Below are 17,097 nucleotides of genomic sequence, written 5' to 3'. Positions count from 1 at the left end.
GACTCAACACAGTTTCCAGCAGACTGCCCAGTCTGTCCTTCTCTTATTTTAATAAATCTTCCTTCTGGATTTCTACCTGCCTCGTGAATTGCTTCACAATGCGAATGAGCAGCCATAACAGTTAAAACAAAGGAAAACTTACTTTGGTAGTGATAGGAGACAACCCTGGCAGGAGCAGCGGCAGCAGAGTGCACATGAGGCATGTCGCCAGCAGGACGAATGCCCTCCGCTTCAAACTGCTTTGGCACGTCCCCTGCAACTACAAAAGGTGCAAACCAGTGTCCCATGAGTCCTTCCTAACAACAGCGAGAGAAGGGAGTACAGCGCAGTGTGGGGTAGCTCATTGCGAGCACTCAAGTTTGGGCCACAGCCACCGGCCAGTCTGTCCTTACAAAATTCTAAGTAAGACATTCTCAGCGTAACATCCTGATGGTGTATTCACTTCTCAGTGTCTTTACACTTTAAAGAATTACATTTGTTTACAAAATTAGATTTGTAACTCAACAGGAAGTGACAAAGAAGAATTCACCTGGCTTGCTGATAATCATTTGAATTCTGTTCACATATCAAGGAAGTTGTTAAGAAAGTGGTTAATGTTACAAAGAATTTACAAATCTGACAAAGCCCTCTCATTTAACTGTTCAAAATATACTTTCAGACTTGGTGATGAAGCTTACAATGCTAAACGATAGGTTATATACAAACATAAAGACTTCCCCAGCAGGGAAGAACCTCAGAGATGGTGAACTCTACACCACAATTTTACACTTAAACAGGAGGTTCCCAGGTGGAGCAAGCTAAGGCAGGGCCAGAGCTGGGACATCAGTCTCTGGGCAACGAAGCTAATATACTTTTGAGATGAGTTAGTATCGTTACGGATACAAGGACCGGAAAGAACCCAAGTGGCACCCAAAGAGTTAGGATGGTGAGCTTTAGTACGCCGGCAGGTTCAGAAGGACCTTTCCCAAATACTGAGCCCGAGCAAGGTTTAGAGCAGGTTGGGGACTTCCTTGAGTTGGGGAAGGGGTAGGTGTCGTCTGGTGATTGGCTCAGGGTGCGGCTTGGAGGGGGTTATGCGGAAGTGGGCTGGTGCTTAGGCTGGGGACTTCTCTCTCCACCAGGGCCACCATTTTAGGTCAGCTTCATGTGGCAGGGAACCATGTCAGGTGAGTTTCTCCATCATGTCTCCCCTGTTGATGATTGTAAGTGGTAACAACTTAGAGATCATCATATTGGCTAAGAGGATGATAACCCCGCAGGGCAAGGATCCAGGCTGTAGCCCGATGGGTGACCGAAATGTGCAGTACTGCTTCTCTGAATCCCGGGGATGGGGCTAGGGCCAGACTTTGGATTGTTCTTTGCACAAGTGAGGCAGCGTTCTCCAATTGACTTGCAGAGCGCTGACAGCCGGCTAATGTAGAAGTTTTTGGCTGGGAGGCCCTTGAGAGCAGTTTTTCCAAGTGGGTTAACTTGTGATATTTGGCAGTTATTTGATGACCTAGCAGTGCTGGGATGAAGAGTCCTCCATCGGGCAGTTGCCCACACTCTTGTGGCAACCTGGTGGCCCCTTCTGACTTTGCCCATATGAGGTCTTCTTTTGTGTACTGCGGGAGGGACACGGTGGTAGTGTTAGTGACCAAGAGTAGTTCACTAGGGCTTCCCCTCGCCGCTGATTTGGCCGTGATGTCGGCGAGCCTGTTTCCGACTGCTGAGGGCTCGTTGCCTCTCTGGTGGCCTCTGGTTTCCCCTCAGCAAGCTGCTGGGGAAGCCAAATGGCTTGTAGGAGCTTAAGGATTTCTTGTATATTTTTAATAGTTTCTCCCTCCGCGGTCAGAAGGCCTCTTTCTTTGTATATAACCCCATGGATGTGGACGGTTGCAAAGGCATACCGAGAGTCAGTGTAGATGTTGACTTTTTGGCCCTCGGATAGAGTAAGGAGTCTTATTAGTGCCCATAGTTCTGCCCGTTGGGCCGACCATCCCGATGGAAGTGCCCCTGCCTCGAGTACCTCCTCTGTGGTAGTTACCACATACCCTGCGTGGCATTTTCCGTCCTTCATGAAGCTGCTGCCATGAGTATACAGAGTAAGGTCCAGGGTAGGATGCGGGCTGTCCATGAGGTCGGGTCTGGTGGCATAGACTTCGTTGATAACTTCTATACAGTCATGTTCTGGTTCCCCTTCCTTGGTTGGCAGGAAAGTGGCTTGGTTCAGGGTGCGCACAGTCTCCAACGAGATCCAAGGGTTTTCCAGGAGTAGCCCTTGATACTGAGTCAGCATGCATTCAACAGGGGTCCTTGACTGTTCATTAAGGTGATGACTGAGTAGGGTACTTTAACTGTAAGTCTCTGGCCTGAGGTGAGCTTATCTGCTCTTTGATGAGAATCACAGTGGCTGCTAGGGCCCGCAGGCATGGTGACCAACCTGCTGTTATCGGGTCTAGTTTCTTTGAGAGGTAGGCGATGGGATGGAGCCATGGTCCAACTGTTTGGGCCAGCAGTCCTAAGTCTATTTTGTCTCTTTCCTGGACGAGTAAGTGGCATGTCCTTTCAGCATCAGGTAACCAAGGGCTGGGGCCTGCCTAAGTGAGCTCTTTAGCTGCTGTTTTGATCTTCTGTCCATTGCATGGGGGCCTTTTCTTGACCAGTTAGAGCCTCATACAAGGGCTGGGCTATTGCTGAAAAGCCAGGAATCCAGATCTGGTAGAAGCCGGCGGTCCCGAGGAACTCACGGAGCGCTCTCCAGTTGGTGGGCTGAGGAAAGGAAGTGATGACTTTCTTCCGCTCGGCGCTGGGTGCCCACTGTCCTTTAGAGATGACAAAGCCCAAGTACTGTACTTGTTCTCTGCAGAGCTGGGCTTTCTTTCAGGAGACTCTGTACCCCATCTCGGGTAAGTGGGACAGGAGTGCCCACGTTGTGGTGTGGCACTCGGTTTCAGTGGCACAGGCTAAGAGCAGATTATCCACATATTGCAATAGGGTGCAGCAGTACTCTTCTCAAGGGAAGGTGGCTAAATCTGAGGCTAGCGCTTCCCCAAAGAGGGTTGGGGAGTGTTTGAAGCCCTGTGGGAGCCGAGTCCATGTCATCTGGAGCTGCCGGCCGGTATCAGGTTCAGTCCATTCGAAGGCGAACAGTGATTGGCCCTGGGACGCCAACCAAATGCAGAAGAATGCATCTTTCAGGTCCAGGCAGGTGAACCATCCGGCCTCCGGGGTCAGCTGACTGAGGAGGGTATACGGATTTGGGACTACGGGGTGTAGGGAGACTGTGACTCAGTTTACCGCTCTTCAATCTTGTATTGGCTGGTGTTCTCTATTAAACTTCCTTACTGGCAGGAGGGGCGTATTCCAGGGCGATTGGCACTCTATGAGTATCCCTGCCACTCTGAGATGGGTGAGGTGTTTTTAAATCCTTGCCCGGGCTTCCTTGGAGATAGGATATTGGCGTAGCCATTGGGGTTGAGCACCGGGTCTCAGTTCCACCAAAACTGGGGCCTTATGTTTTGCTAGCCCGGGTGGGTTCAGCACAAACCTCCGGGAAATGGCCCTGTAGGCTTCTGGGTTCTGTTCTACACTGCTGGTCACGTAAAGCCTCCATTCTTCTTCCCTCGGGATGGTGATAGGTAGAATAAGGCCCTCTGATGGGGCTACAATGACATGGTGGCTTGGCCTGATGGTTTGAAAAAGATTTGCACCCCTAACTTGGTAAGGAGGTTGCATCCCAGGAGCGGGATTGGGAGTCTGGTAAGCAGAGGAACTCATGTGACATGGTGTGTCCTAATTTACAAGTCCAAGCCTGGCAGAATGGTCAGCTCTTATCTTGATTCCTGATGGCTTCCATTATGGTGACTCAGCAGTCCCCGAGTGGTGCCACCAGCGTGGTGACTACTGAGTGTTCTGCTCTGCTATCTACCATAAAAGTCACTGTTTGGCTCCCTACATCTACATCAACCATGGGCTTATGGGGGCCAAGTTGAACGAGCCCCTTCCTCTTCAGTCCGACTCGATTCCCGCTAATCCTATGAAGTCAGGCTCCTGGCTGATTGGGTTGGGACCATGGGAAGGCCGAGGGTGGAAGCGGAGTGTCTGGAAGTGGCAGGGTCGTGCCAGCTGTTGGCCAGGGTGCATAGGGAGGTGGTGGCAGCTCTTCATTGGGGTTCCCTGGTAAATGGCCTTAGTCATGTCTTTCTGGGTGCGGCTTTGTGGGTTCCATGCAATGCGGATCCTGGAGGGTCCCTTACTATTGAAGCAGAACTGTACTCAAGGAGGAAAGGTTCGGGATATTTCCAACCACAAGTCAACGTAAGGGAACTGGTCTGGATGTTCTTGGGTGCCGGTTACAACTACACAGACTCGGCAAATCGTGGGGGACGTCAAGAGTGCCTTCTGGGTCCATCCCACGTCAAAACTTGGCCACTCCAGCTCATATATAGTGCGGAGACGTCCAGAGGTAATTTTGACCCCGCAGTCGCCAACGAAACCCTTCCTGAAATTCTTTAACATGCAGTCTAGAACCATAGGCTTCCTGTGACTCCCTCCCATGATGTTCGGTGTTGCATAGACAAGGGAAGGGTTTCAATCAGGCGCCCGCATGGCCGTGTCCCTCGCTGGAACTTTGGGTACATCTTGGCTAAGGTGTGCCTGTATAAGCCCTGGACCCTGTCGCACTCCGAGAGTGCGAATCAATGTTGTGCCGTACGCTGCTATCACGGAACACAGGTTGGGGCTCACTCGGGCTCCGTAGTCAACAGGCTGTGGATCCACACAGAATCCCGTTTGGGACCAAGCACACACATTCATTCAGGGAGGAAAAATGCCCTCCCCAGGAACAGCCCTAACTAGAGTCCGAAGTGGGACTCAGTGGGAGGTGATCAGGCTCCCCTTCTGTCCTTAGGCAGGCCTAACTGGGTCCGGGCCCGGGGTCTTACCACATCCACTGTTCTTGTTGACTGTCCATCCTTTCTCTCTACTGGGGGTCCAGCAGGGAGTCATGGGCCAGAGCCGGTGGGAGGTTGCCAGTCCTGGGCCTGCCGAAATCAGCAGGGCGTGCCTAGCCCCGTCTCGGCTTTCCCATCACCATACAGCCCACTGTCACCCAAACCGGTGGCTCAAGGGGCCAGTGCAGTTGGGTTTTCTGGTCAGGGAACCAAGAATGTTACTGATACCAGGACTGGAAAGAACCCAAGCGGCACTCAGAGAGTTAGGAGAGTCGGTTTTATTACACTGGTGGGCTCAGTGGAATCATTCCCAAAGACTGAGCCCTAGCAAGGTTTTGAGCAAGTTTTTATGGGTTGTGGGGACTTTCTTGAGTTGGGGAAGGGATAGGTGTCATCTGGTGATTGGCTCGGGTGTGGCTTGGAGTCGGCAGTGGGCTGGGGCTTAAGCTGGTGACTTCGCTCTCCACTCAGGCCACCATTTTAGGTCAGTTCCATGTGGCAGGGAACCATTTAGGTCAGTTTCCCCATCAGTGGGACTTGTCATGGCGTGGAATTAACTCATCGTAGTTTACAAAAGGTGAAAGCATTCACAGACTCTGCAAAGTGGGAGAGTGAGAAAAAGTTTTATTAAAGTTTGGAAGAGAGAAAATGCCCATGGCAGTGTCCGAAGATTATGGCTGCCTCAGGTAGGAAAGAAATACCAGCCAGGCTTGCGCAGAGAGTGGGGGCGGGGAATGTAGTTGCCAAGGCAGAGTCCAAAGTCTCAAAGCAGACAGCTGCACTAACTTTGATGTAGGAATATGTCTCTCTGAGTCCCCAAATGTTGTAGATGATGTTGGATCTGCCGGCAGTTTCTGGGTGTAGGCCGGGATCGTGTTCGTAAGACCGAAGAATGGAAACACAGATCCAGGAGAGGCAAAGAGGTTTAAAAAGAGGATACTTTATTGAACGCAAAGAATCAGAGCTCCCGAGCAGGCGGGGGTCCCAGATGAGGGTGGCCCTATGACTGAGGCAAAAGCTCTTACTTTTATACCTTCCCTTGCCTGTTTGGGGAAGAAGAGCTGTTTGAAGAAGGGAACTGGTGCCTTCTAATGAAATTCGTCAACCAGGTTTTTTCTGCTTGCTCATCCTAAAGGAATTAGCAAAGTAACCCACTCTTATCTATCAGATCTGCTCCGTTTGTCAGGCCAAAAGGAATTTCATGATTAACCTCAAGGCCTTGTTACATTTTGTCCTGGAGCAAAGGAGTGATTTCAAAACGTGGAGTTTTAGGATATGGCTGTCTTTGTTTATTCCACCAGGGACCTCCCTGTCTACCTAGGGACATGCTAACTCTCCTGTATCAGTGAGGCCGAAGAATGGAGACACAGACCGAGGAGAGGCAAAGAGTTTTAAGAAGAGGATAGTTTATTGAAAGCAAAGGGTCAGAGCTCCCAAGTGGGAGGAGGGTCTTGAACGGGGGTCCCAGTGACTGAGGCAGAAGTTCTTAATTTTATATCTTCTCTTGCCTATTTGGGGAAGGGGAACTAGCACCTTCTAATGGAATTCATTTATCAGGTTTGTTCTTTTTGGCCATCCTGAAGGGATTAACGAAATAACCCATTCCTAGCGATCAGATCTACCAAAAGGGATTTGAGATTTATTAACCTTTTTGCTTATTATACCAGGGACCTTCCTGTCTACCTAATGACATGCTAACTAATCTGTGTCAACTTCAGGTTAGCTTTTTCTTATATAGGAAAGTGGGCGTTGGGCAGGCAGGTGTGAGGGCTGACATACTTCCTGGGGTGTGGTCTGTTTGAAGATGATGTTAATCTGAACTCTGAACTCAGACTCAGCCATAGTGGTCTGGGACTTTAATGTGTTACCAATAAATACTGCAAGGGAGTTGTAAATTGGATGCCAATGTCTAGTCTGGGTGCATAAAGATTAAGAAATCGCTCTTTTCCAGGTTAGGATTTTGTTGATTAATGAGTATGGGTAGCCTTGAGAAAGGGAAAGAACAGAGTTCTTCAGTTAATCAGTGAGGGAAGGAACAAAGAAAAAACAGATGCATATCAGGATGGATCAAACTGCAAACGAACAAAAGTCTAATTACCAGTGGCTAGGTAGTGAGCTATGTGGTGAATTAAACTGCAAACTAGCCAAGTTTAACTGCGACAGGAACGATGAGGACACAGGCGATAGCTAAAACCCCAGGGAAGGATCAGCCTGGAGGAAGTGGGGAATGACAGCAAGATGGCTGGGGGCCTGTGTGTGCTGGTTTTGTACTGTTCTGGGCAGGAGAGGCTCAGGCCCCTTTGTGGGAGTCAGAGGAAGAGTTATAAAACTGCCTATTTGATAAAGAGGGGCTAATGGTTAAGTCAGGGCAGAGATGCAGGGCTTGCCTTGGGAAGGATGAAGGAGGGAGGGGGAGGGTGAAGAGGATGAGAAAATGTGATGGGAGGGGAGGCACTTGAAGTCGTTCATGTGCAGGGTGACTTGTATTCATCTCAGTAACGGAAAAGGTGGATGCGGTGCTAGGAGTGGGGCCGGGGGCTGCAAGATCAGGAAGATGGACCAGCAGATCAGAGTCCTCTGAGAATCAAGCAGTCTCCCTGAGTCTCGGCAGGGACTCCTGTTTAAAAGACTGATGTGGGAAGTTACTCACTCTTTATTTCCTTATCCTTTAGGTGTAGATCAGAAACAAATTGAACAGAGAGAAGAAGAAAGCATATGGGAGCAGCAAGTGAAAGAACAAAGGCAGAAAGAAGAAAGAAGGCAGAGTGAACAAGAAGCTTTAGAAAGGGAACGAGAGCTAGAAAAACTGGATCAAGAAAGGGTAATAATACTAAGGAGAGCTGAATTCTCCGTGCTAGTTTTTCCATGGTGTACCTTCAGAAAGTACCTTGCTCTCAGGGCCGTGAGTCCTCAGTGTGTCCCGGAGTCATAACAGTGGTAGGTAACTTAAAAAGCCTGCCGCAGGCATCTGGGCCTCTGCTTTGCCTCAGTACCACAAAGGGCTGTACACACGCACCTTAGGAGTTCGTTGCAAAGGGAAGCGTTTGCCAGCCCATTGATGCCTTCTCATCTGGCCCTGAACACACGCCTGTAACAGAGGTAGACCATGTTTTGTAAATGGGCTTTACAGGTCAGCTAGCTGGTACTAGGACTAGCAGAACCCAGGGGAGGTGACTGCCAGTCCGCCATGCCTTCCACAGGCTCCCCTGCCCTCCTTCCCGGTTCTCTTTGGCCTTCTGTATCTTGATTCTGGTTCCAGACAGATGCATTACTCACTCCAGCCACTTCACACGCCTCCTGAATCTTACATAAAATAATCTTCCACATGGCTGTTCCTTGAACTCCCAGGTAATTTGGTCTAAAGCACAGGACACTTTAGGCAAATTAAACCATTCCTTCATTGCCAGGACATGTTTGTCCCCCTCCCCCCCATGATGGTAACAATGACATCAATGAAAAAGAAAATCAGATAGTTTTCTGGCATGCAGGTTTTACTTAAAGGATCAGAATTACATTGTAACATGTTTTTAAAATGTTTTTGTGTATTTCCTGTTTTGGTTCCTACCTATTTGATAGCGGATTATTGAAGAGTCATTGAAGATTAAAATGGAGGAAGAATTAGAAATAAGTATTCAAGAAATGAAAGACAAATCTCTTTGTGCTGAAAATCCGTTAGAGAAATACATGAAAATCATCCAGGAGGACCAGGACCAGGAGACAGCAGATAAGGTGAGGTAATGCTTTGGACAGGTTTTCAGGGTCGGGGAGGAACAAGGGCTTCTGCAGTTTATTAGAAAACTTTGGGATAGGAGTCTGCCTTCTCCATTGAATACAAAAAGGTAAAAGCAGACAAAATCCAAAGTTCAAATGGAGACTTGACTCTTTTAAGTATATTATTCTCTTGACCAAAATGTCATCACTTTTGCTTCAGTAAAAGATTGAACAGATTTTGATTTGTCAAAGTTTGTAAAGGTTGAGATGTCTCTTATTATTTTTAGAACAAGAAAGAATATAAGGAAAGCCCTATCAATGAATAATGAATGCATGGTACTGTCTGAGACATCGATATTCTATATAAGCCTGAAGTACTATGGGTATTGAGAACGCGTATTGGATAGTTTGATGTACTTGCTGAATTTTATGCCTAAAAGTTACCTCTTTTTTGGACTCTTAAGTTCCATATATATTTCCCAATTATTCTTCCTCCCTCTTTGTATCAGAGCTCAAAAAATGTTGTCAGAGAAGGTTCACAAGTGGATACACTACCATCTAGTGACAAAGACAAAAGGTATGGTTTCCCCAACATTGTGTTCTTGGCAAACCATTATCACACTGCTGGCTTTGTTGGCCAAAGGAAACGTTCAGATATTGGAGTTTGCCAGTAAGAAATGATTGAATCAATCAAAATTAATGACTTAAAAAAAAATCTATTGGCAGTTTTTAAGTTGTGAAAATGCTACTGATTCAAATTGTAAGTGAGGGCAGAAGCCCCAAAGGGAGGGAATGAGAATATTATGGTCTCTGAATAAACTTGACAAGATTTTAACAAAGTTTTAAAATTTTTGTCTTTCTTTAGTTTCACAGGCTTTTCTCCGGAAGAACCAGATGACTTTTGGTAACCATGTGTGCTGTGCAGCTTCTTATTCATATAACTAAAGGCCTGTGAGTTCTCTGTAATAAGAAAAAATTCTCAATAAAAAAATTATGTATGTAGTCTGGTGTGATTTTTTTTCATAATTTTATTTGGTACTCTAGTATATAAACCAAAAGTAGTCCAATGATACCTGTTCAGAGCTACTCATTCTTAGTCCTTTCACTAATCTAGAATTTTTTTCCATTTTTATATTAGGTTATATTTCTTTGAAAACTTAATGGTCAAATTTCAGGCCTGCATTTTGGAAGTTTCATCTGCATTCCTTCCTCTCCAGAGGTAGCCTATCACCTTTCAAATGAGGCCATCTTCCCCAACACTATTCTTCTGATTTGTCCCTGAAAATAAAGACATAGGTTTTTCCATTCTAGGCTTTAGAAGTAGTACAGTATCACTACTGGTCATTACTTTTGACATTTTCTTCCTTCCTTCCTTCCTTCCTTCCTTCCTTCCTTCCTTCCTTCCTCCCTCCCTCCTTCCCTCCCTCCCTCCCTCCCTCCCTCCCTCCCTCCCTCCCTTCCTTCCTCTTTTCTTTCTTTCAAGATTTTATTGGGGAAGGGGAACAGGACTTTATTGGGGAACAGTGTGTACTTCCAGGACTTTTTCCAAGTCAAGTTGTTGTCCTTTCAATCTTAGTTGTGGAGGGCACAGCTCAGGTCCAGGTCCAGTTGCCGTTGTTACTTGCAGGGGGCACAGCCCGCCATCCTTTGCAGGAGTCAAGGAGTCAAACCAGCAACCTTGTGGTTGAGAGCCTGCGCTCCAATAAACTGAGCCATCTGGCCACCTGGGAGCTAAGCGGCAGCTCATTGACTTCATTCTAGTTGTGGAGGTTGCAGTTCACTGGCCCATGTGGGAATCTAACCGGCAGCCCTGGTGCCCAGAGCTCGCGCCCTAACCGACTGAGCCACCCGACCACCTGACATTTTTTTCTTGAGAATGAACACAAACCCTTCGATGGTGGTAAGAAGAGAAGGTAAAATTTACTGAGCACTAACTTCGTGCCAGGTACACTTTTAAACCTGTACCTGTATTAAATCACTTATTGCTCATACCAGCCATAGGAAGTGTAGGTACTATGACTACAGTTTACAGATTAGGAAACACGGGGCACAGAGAGGTTAGTGACGTGACCAAGTTCTTGTGATTGTCACATTCTGGAGCCAGGGTGCATACCCAGGTGTTGAGACTAGTATTGCCTCTAACTTTGGCTATTTTGGAGCCACTCTGATAGAAGACATCCCCAGACCCATTGGATGGCCCTCTCCAGAATGACTTTTAGAAACTACACATCATCCAATCAGGGTAACTGCGCTCAAATGCAGCACCAACATAACTTCCACAAAGGTAAGAGGAGACCCATTTGTTCTGGCTCCCCTTTCTCCATCTTCGTACCCCTGCAGCTCTCAGTCCAACATCTCGGGAAAGTTCTCTAACGACATTGCCAGTATAGTCACCAAAAAGCACACATACAACTGCTGTGATGGTGAACAACCATATGATTGCCTGGACTGAGGGGTGTCCTGGGACGTGAGACATGCAGTGCTAACCGATGGTCACCCAGCTCCTAGCACAGGAAGGATTCGTCTGGTCTGTCCAGTAAAATCCTGGAGCACATCATTTTCCTCTACAAATACAAACTAGGTTGAATTGCTTTTGCCAGTGATACTTGTCTGGATTGAGTTCTGTAACAAAGTGGGACGGCTTTTTAGTGTTTATTCTTCCTTGGGCTTCCAAGGAGCTTTTCATTGAAGTATACCTTTGAAAGTGAAAGAAATCTGTTGTCTAGGCGCTATTCATTGTCACACTTAGCATATCAAACATTGACTCATATTGCCAAGAATCTGGCATCTTCTCTTTCAACAGATAACTTTTTTCTTCCAGTTTTATTGAGATGTAATTGACATATTCTTTGAGTTTAAGGTTTATTTGATACATTTATATATTGCAAAATGATTACCACCATAATATTCGCTAATACTTGCATCATGTCACAATGAGAATATTTAAGATTTAGCAACTTTTAAGTATACAATACAGTATTAAACTATAATCAGTATACAACATGTAAGATCTTTCAAACTTACTCATCTTTTGACTGGAAGTTTGCTCTATGACCAAAATCTCTTTTCCCCACTCTCCAGGTGACCCCATTTTACTCTGTTTCTATGAGTTCTTTTTAAGATTCCACATATAAGTGAGGTCATACTGTATTTGTCTTTCTCTGTCTGATGTCACTTAGGACAAATTACCCTGAAGATCCATTCATATTGTTGTAAATGGCACTATTTCATCTTTTCTTATGGCAGAATAGTATTCCATTGTGTATATATACCACATTTACTTTATCCAATCTTCTATTGAAGGACACTTTGGTTATGTCCATGTATGTCTTCGCCACCATAAATAATGCTGCAGTGAACATACGGGTACATATATCTTTACAGATAATTTTTCCAGAGTTTTTTTGGTAGATAACCCAAAGAGGGATTGCTGGGTTGTATGGTATTTCTAATCTTAGTTTTTTGAGGAAGCTACACACTGTTTTCCATAATAGCTGTAACAATTTATATTCCCATCAGCAGTGTATGGAGGGTTCTTTTTTCTGCACAACCTCTCTAACGCTTGTTATTACTTGTTGTAATCATTGTAACAGTGTGAGGTGGTATATGTCATTGTGGTTTTGATTTTCGTTTCCTTGATGATTAGCAATGTTTACATGTACCTGTTAGCAATTTCTATGTTGTCTTTGGAAAAAAGTCTATTCAGTTCTTCTACCAATCTTTTATTAGATTGTTTGAGTTTTCGCTATTGAGTTGTATGAATTCACATATTCTGGATATTAGCCCCTTATCAGATAAATTGTTTGTAAATATTTTGTTCCATTCCATTTAGATTGGTTTTTCATTTTGTTGATGGTTTCCTTTGCTGTGCAGAAGCTTTTTAATTTGATGTAGTCCCACTTGTTTATTTTGCTTTTATTCTTTGCTTCTGGTGTCAAATCCAAAAAATGATCACCAAAGTGATGTCAAGAAACTGAACCCCTGTTTTCTTCTTGAAATTTTACTGCTTCAGGTCTATATTCAAGTCTTCACTACATTTGGAATTGATTTTTGTGTAAGATGGGGTCCAATTTTTTTATTTTGCAAGTATCCATTTTTCTCAACACAATTTATTGAAGAGACTGTCTTTTTCTTACTGTGTATTCTTAGCTCCTTTTTAAGTAAATTAATTGACTATAGAAACCCATGGATTTATTTCTGTGTTCTCTATTCTGTTCCATTGATCTGTGTGTCTGTTTTTATGCTAATACCATACTGTTTTTATTACTATAGCTTTGTAATATAGCTTGAAATCAGGCAGTGTGATGGTTCCAGGTATGTTCTTGCTTAAAATCACTTTAGCTATTCAGGTTTTTTGTGTGTTTTTTTGTGGTCTCATACAAATTTTATGATTCTTTTATTTCTATTTCTGTGAAAAATGCCTTTGGGATTTTGATAGGGATTGCATTGAATCTGTAGATTGCTTTGGGTAGTATGAGCATTTTAACAGCATTGTTTTAACCATGAACATGGACTATCTTTACCTTTATTTGTATCTTCAATTTCTTTCATCAGTGTCTTACAGTTTACAGTGCATAGATCTTTATATTCTTGGTTAAATTTATTTCTCAGTGTTTTATTCTTTTTGATGTTATTGTAAATGGAATTGTGTTCTTAATTTCTCTTTCTGGTAGTTCACTATAAGTGTATAGAAATGCAGCTGAATTCTATATATTGATTTTTCTATTATGCATCTTTACAGAATTAATTTTGTGGTTCTAACTGTGTGTGTGTGTGTAATCAAGGTTTTCTATATAATATGTCATCTTTAAATAAAGACAATTTTACTTCTTTCTGATTTGAATGTTGTTGTTGTTGTTTTTTAATCCTTTTCTTGCTTAATTGCTCTGGCTGGGCTTCATGTACTATGGCATAAAACTTGCAAGAGAACTCATCCTTGTCTTGTTTCTGAGCTTAGAGGAAAAGACCACTTTGTACTGCTGAGTATATTAGTTGTGAGTTTGTCATATATTACCTTTGTAGTGTTGAGGCATGTTCCTTTTTTTGTTTTAATTAAAATTTATTGGGATGACAGCAGTTAATAAAATCACATAGGTTTCAAGACTTACAATTCTGTAATATCATCTATATATCCACTCTGTGTTCACCACCCAGAGTCAGTTCTCCTTCCATCACCATATATTTGATCCCATTTATCCATATCTATTACCCCTCCACACCATTTACCATTTGGTAACCACTAAACTGTTGTCTGTATCCTCAAGTATGAGGTTTTGCTTATTTGTTTATCTTGTTTCTTTGTTGCTTTCAGTTTTATATCCCATATATCAATGAATTCACACGGTGAGGCATGTTCCCTTTATGTCCAATTTGTTGAGAGTTTTTATCATGAAAGGATGTTGAATTTTGTCATGCTTTTTCTGCATCTAATGGGATAATCATGATTTTTAACCTTCATTTTATTAATGTGGTATGTCATATTTTTGATTTGCAGATGTTGAACTATCCTTGCATCCCTTGAATAAATCCTGCTTGATCCTGGTGTTTTTAATATACTGTTGAATTTGGTTTGCTAATATTTTTTTGAGGATTTTAGTATCTGTGTTCATCAGGGATATTGGCTTGTAATTTACTTATAGTGTTCTTGTCTGATTTTTGTATCAAATTAAGTTTAGAAGTGTTCCCGTCTTTCATTTTTTAAAGCAGTTTGAGAAGAATTGGAGTTAACTGTTTTGTAGTTAAATGTTTTGTAGAACTCATCAGTGAAGGCATCTCATCCTTGACCTGTTTTTGTTAGGAGATTTTTGCTTACTGATTCAATCTACTTAGTAGTAATTGATCTCCATATTTTCTTTTTTTTTTTTTTTCACTTGTGCCCACTATTCTCATTTTTTTTTTAATTTGTTTTTTTTTAATTTATTGGGGTGACAATTGTTAGTAAAATTACATAGATTCCAGGTGTACAATTCTGTATTACATCGTCTATAAATCCCATTGTGTGTTCACCACCCAGAGTCAGTTCTCCTTCCAACACCATATATTTGACCCCCTTACCCTCATCTCCCACCCCCCAACCCCCTTAATCTCCATATTTTCTATTCATGATTCAGTCTTGGAAGATTATATATTTCTAGGAATTTATCATGCTTTTTTTTTTTTTTTTTGGCCATATTGTCTAGTTGTTCACATACAATTGTTCATAGTAGAATTTATGATTCGGTGTATTTGTGTAGTATAAGTTTTAATTCCTCCACTTTCATTTATTATTTTGAGTCCTTTCTTTTTCTTCGTTAATCTAGCTAAAGGTTTGTCAGTTCATCTTTTCAAAACACTAGCTCTTAGTTTCATTGATCTGTGCTATTGTGTTTTCAGTTTTTACTTCATTTACTTCTACTCTGATCTTTATTTCTTTACTTTGCTACCTTTAGGCTTTATTCTTTTCCTAATTCCTTGAGGTTTAAAGATTGGATTGTGTACTTGAGATCTTTCTTGTTTCTTAATGTAGGGTTTTATTGCTATAAACATTCTTAGAACTGCTTTTCTTGTATCCCACAAGTTTTGGAATTCTCATTTATCTCAAGCTGTTTTTTTGACTTCTCTTGCTTTTAACCTATTTCTTATTCAGGATTATATTGTCGAATCTCTACCTATTTGTGAATTTTTCATTTTTCTTCTTGTAATCGATTTCTAGAAGTTTCATACTTTTGTGGTGGGAAAAGATGCTTGATATGATTTAAATCTTCTTAAATTTGTTAAGACTTACTTTGTGGCCTAACATATGATCTGTCCTGGAGAATATTCCATGTGTACTTGAGAAGAATGTATATTCTGCTCAGACTGAGATGGAATGTACTATAATTGTTTCAGTCCGTCTGATCTAACTTGTGGTTTAAGTCCAGTGTTTCCTTATTGATTTTGGATGACCTATCCATTTTTGAAAATGGAGTATTAAAGTCCCCTACTGCTATTTTATTGCCGTTTATTTTTCCTTCAGGTCTGTTAAAAATTTGCTTTATAAATTTGGTGCTCTTATGTTGGGTGCGTAAACATTTACAAGTGTTACATCCTTTTGATGAATTGATCCTTTTATCATTAATAATGATTTTCTTTGTCTCTTCTTATAGTCTTTGGTTTAAAGTCTATTTTTGTCTCATAAAAATATAGATACCTCTTTCTTCTTTTGGCTTCTATTTCCATGGACTGTCTTTTTTTTATTCTTTATTTTTAAATTTATTCAGGTGACAATTGTTAGTAAAATTACATACATTTCAGGTGTACAATTCTGTATTACATCATCTATAAATTCCATTGTGTGTTCACCACCCAGAGTCAGTTCTCCTTCCCTCACCATATATTTGATCCCCCTTACCCTCATCTCCCACCCTCCACACTCCTTACCCTCTGGTAACCACTAAACTATTGTCTGTGTCTATGAGTTTCTGTTTCTCATTTGTTTGTCTTGTTCTTTTGTTGTTTTTGGTTTATATACATTTGCTTGGAGTGTCACTTTCCACACTTTCACTTGAGTCTACACTTGTGCTTTTAGCTGAGATGTGTCTCTTGGAGATAGCATAGGGTTGGATTGTAGGTTTTTGATCCAGTCTGCTACTCAATGCCTCTTTCTTGGTGAGTCAGTCCATTTACATTTAGGGTGATTATTGATAGGTGAGGATTTCCTGTCATTCTATCTTTAGTTTTCTGTTAAAGCTGTGTCTCCATTGTTTCTTTGCCTTTTTGTTGATGTCTACTTTTTTTTTTTTTCTGTTTTTAATTTTTTTATTTTTTTTTTATTTTATTAAATTTATTGGGGTGACAATTGTTAGTAAAATTACATAGATTTCAGGTGTACAATTCTGTATTACATCATCTATAAATTCCATTGTGTGTTCCTCACCCAGAGTCAGTTCTCCTTCCATCACCATATATTCGATCCCCCTTACCTTCATCTCCCACCCCCTACACCCCACCCCCCTTACCCTCTGGTAACCACTAAACTATTGTCTGAGTCTATGAATTTCTGTTTCTCATTTGTTTGTCTTGTTCTTTTGTTGTTTTTGGTTTATATACCACATATCAGTGAAATCACATGGTTCTCTGCTTTTTCTGTCTGAATTATTTCGCTCAGCATTACACTCTCAAGATCCATCCATGTTGTCACAAATGTTCCTATATCATCTGTTCATAACACCGAATAGTATTCCATTGTGTATATATACCACAACTTCTTTATCCATTCATCTATCGAAGGACATTTTGGTTGTTTCCATGTCTTGGCCACCGTAAACAAAGCTGCAATGAACATTGGAGCACACGTGTCTTTATCTCTAAATGTTTTCAGATTTTTTGGGTAGATACCCAGGAGAGGGATTGCTGGGTCATATGGTAATTCTATTCGTAATTTTTTGAGGAACCTCCACACTGCCTTCCATAACGGCTGCACCAGTCTGCATTC

At 42.5% G+C, this 17,097-nt stretch overlaps 1 protein-coding gene across 1 annotated transcript in view; it reads left to right on the top strand.

Moving 5' to 3' along the window:
- LOC141569723 (centriole and centriolar satellite protein OFD1-like) overlaps positions 1-9,553 on the top strand; it is an 80,745-nt gene extending 71,192 nt beyond the window's left edge. The window contains exons 21-24 of the mRNA XM_074324075.1: positions 7,517-7,755; positions 8,511-8,663; positions 9,155-9,222; positions 9,511-9,553. Of these exons, the coding sequence (XP_074180176.1) occupies positions 7,517-7,755; positions 8,511-8,663; positions 9,155-9,222; positions 9,511-9,553 (503 nt within the window). The remainder of the gene's footprint in view (positions 1-7,516; positions 7,756-8,510; positions 8,664-9,154; positions 9,223-9,510) is intronic.
- The last annotated feature ends 7,544 nt before the right edge of the window (positions 9,554-17,097 follow it).

Source organism: Rhinolophus sinicus, chromosome X (genome assembly GCF_036562045.2).
Source record: "Rhinolophus sinicus isolate RSC01 chromosome X, ASM3656204v1, whole genome shotgun sequence".
In the NCBI taxonomy this organism is placed as follows: Eukaryota; Metazoa; Chordata; class Mammalia; order Chiroptera; family Rhinolophidae; genus Rhinolophus; species Rhinolophus sinicus.
Note: the sequence above shows the minus strand (reverse complement) of the source record. Positions and strands in the feature narration are given on the sequence as shown.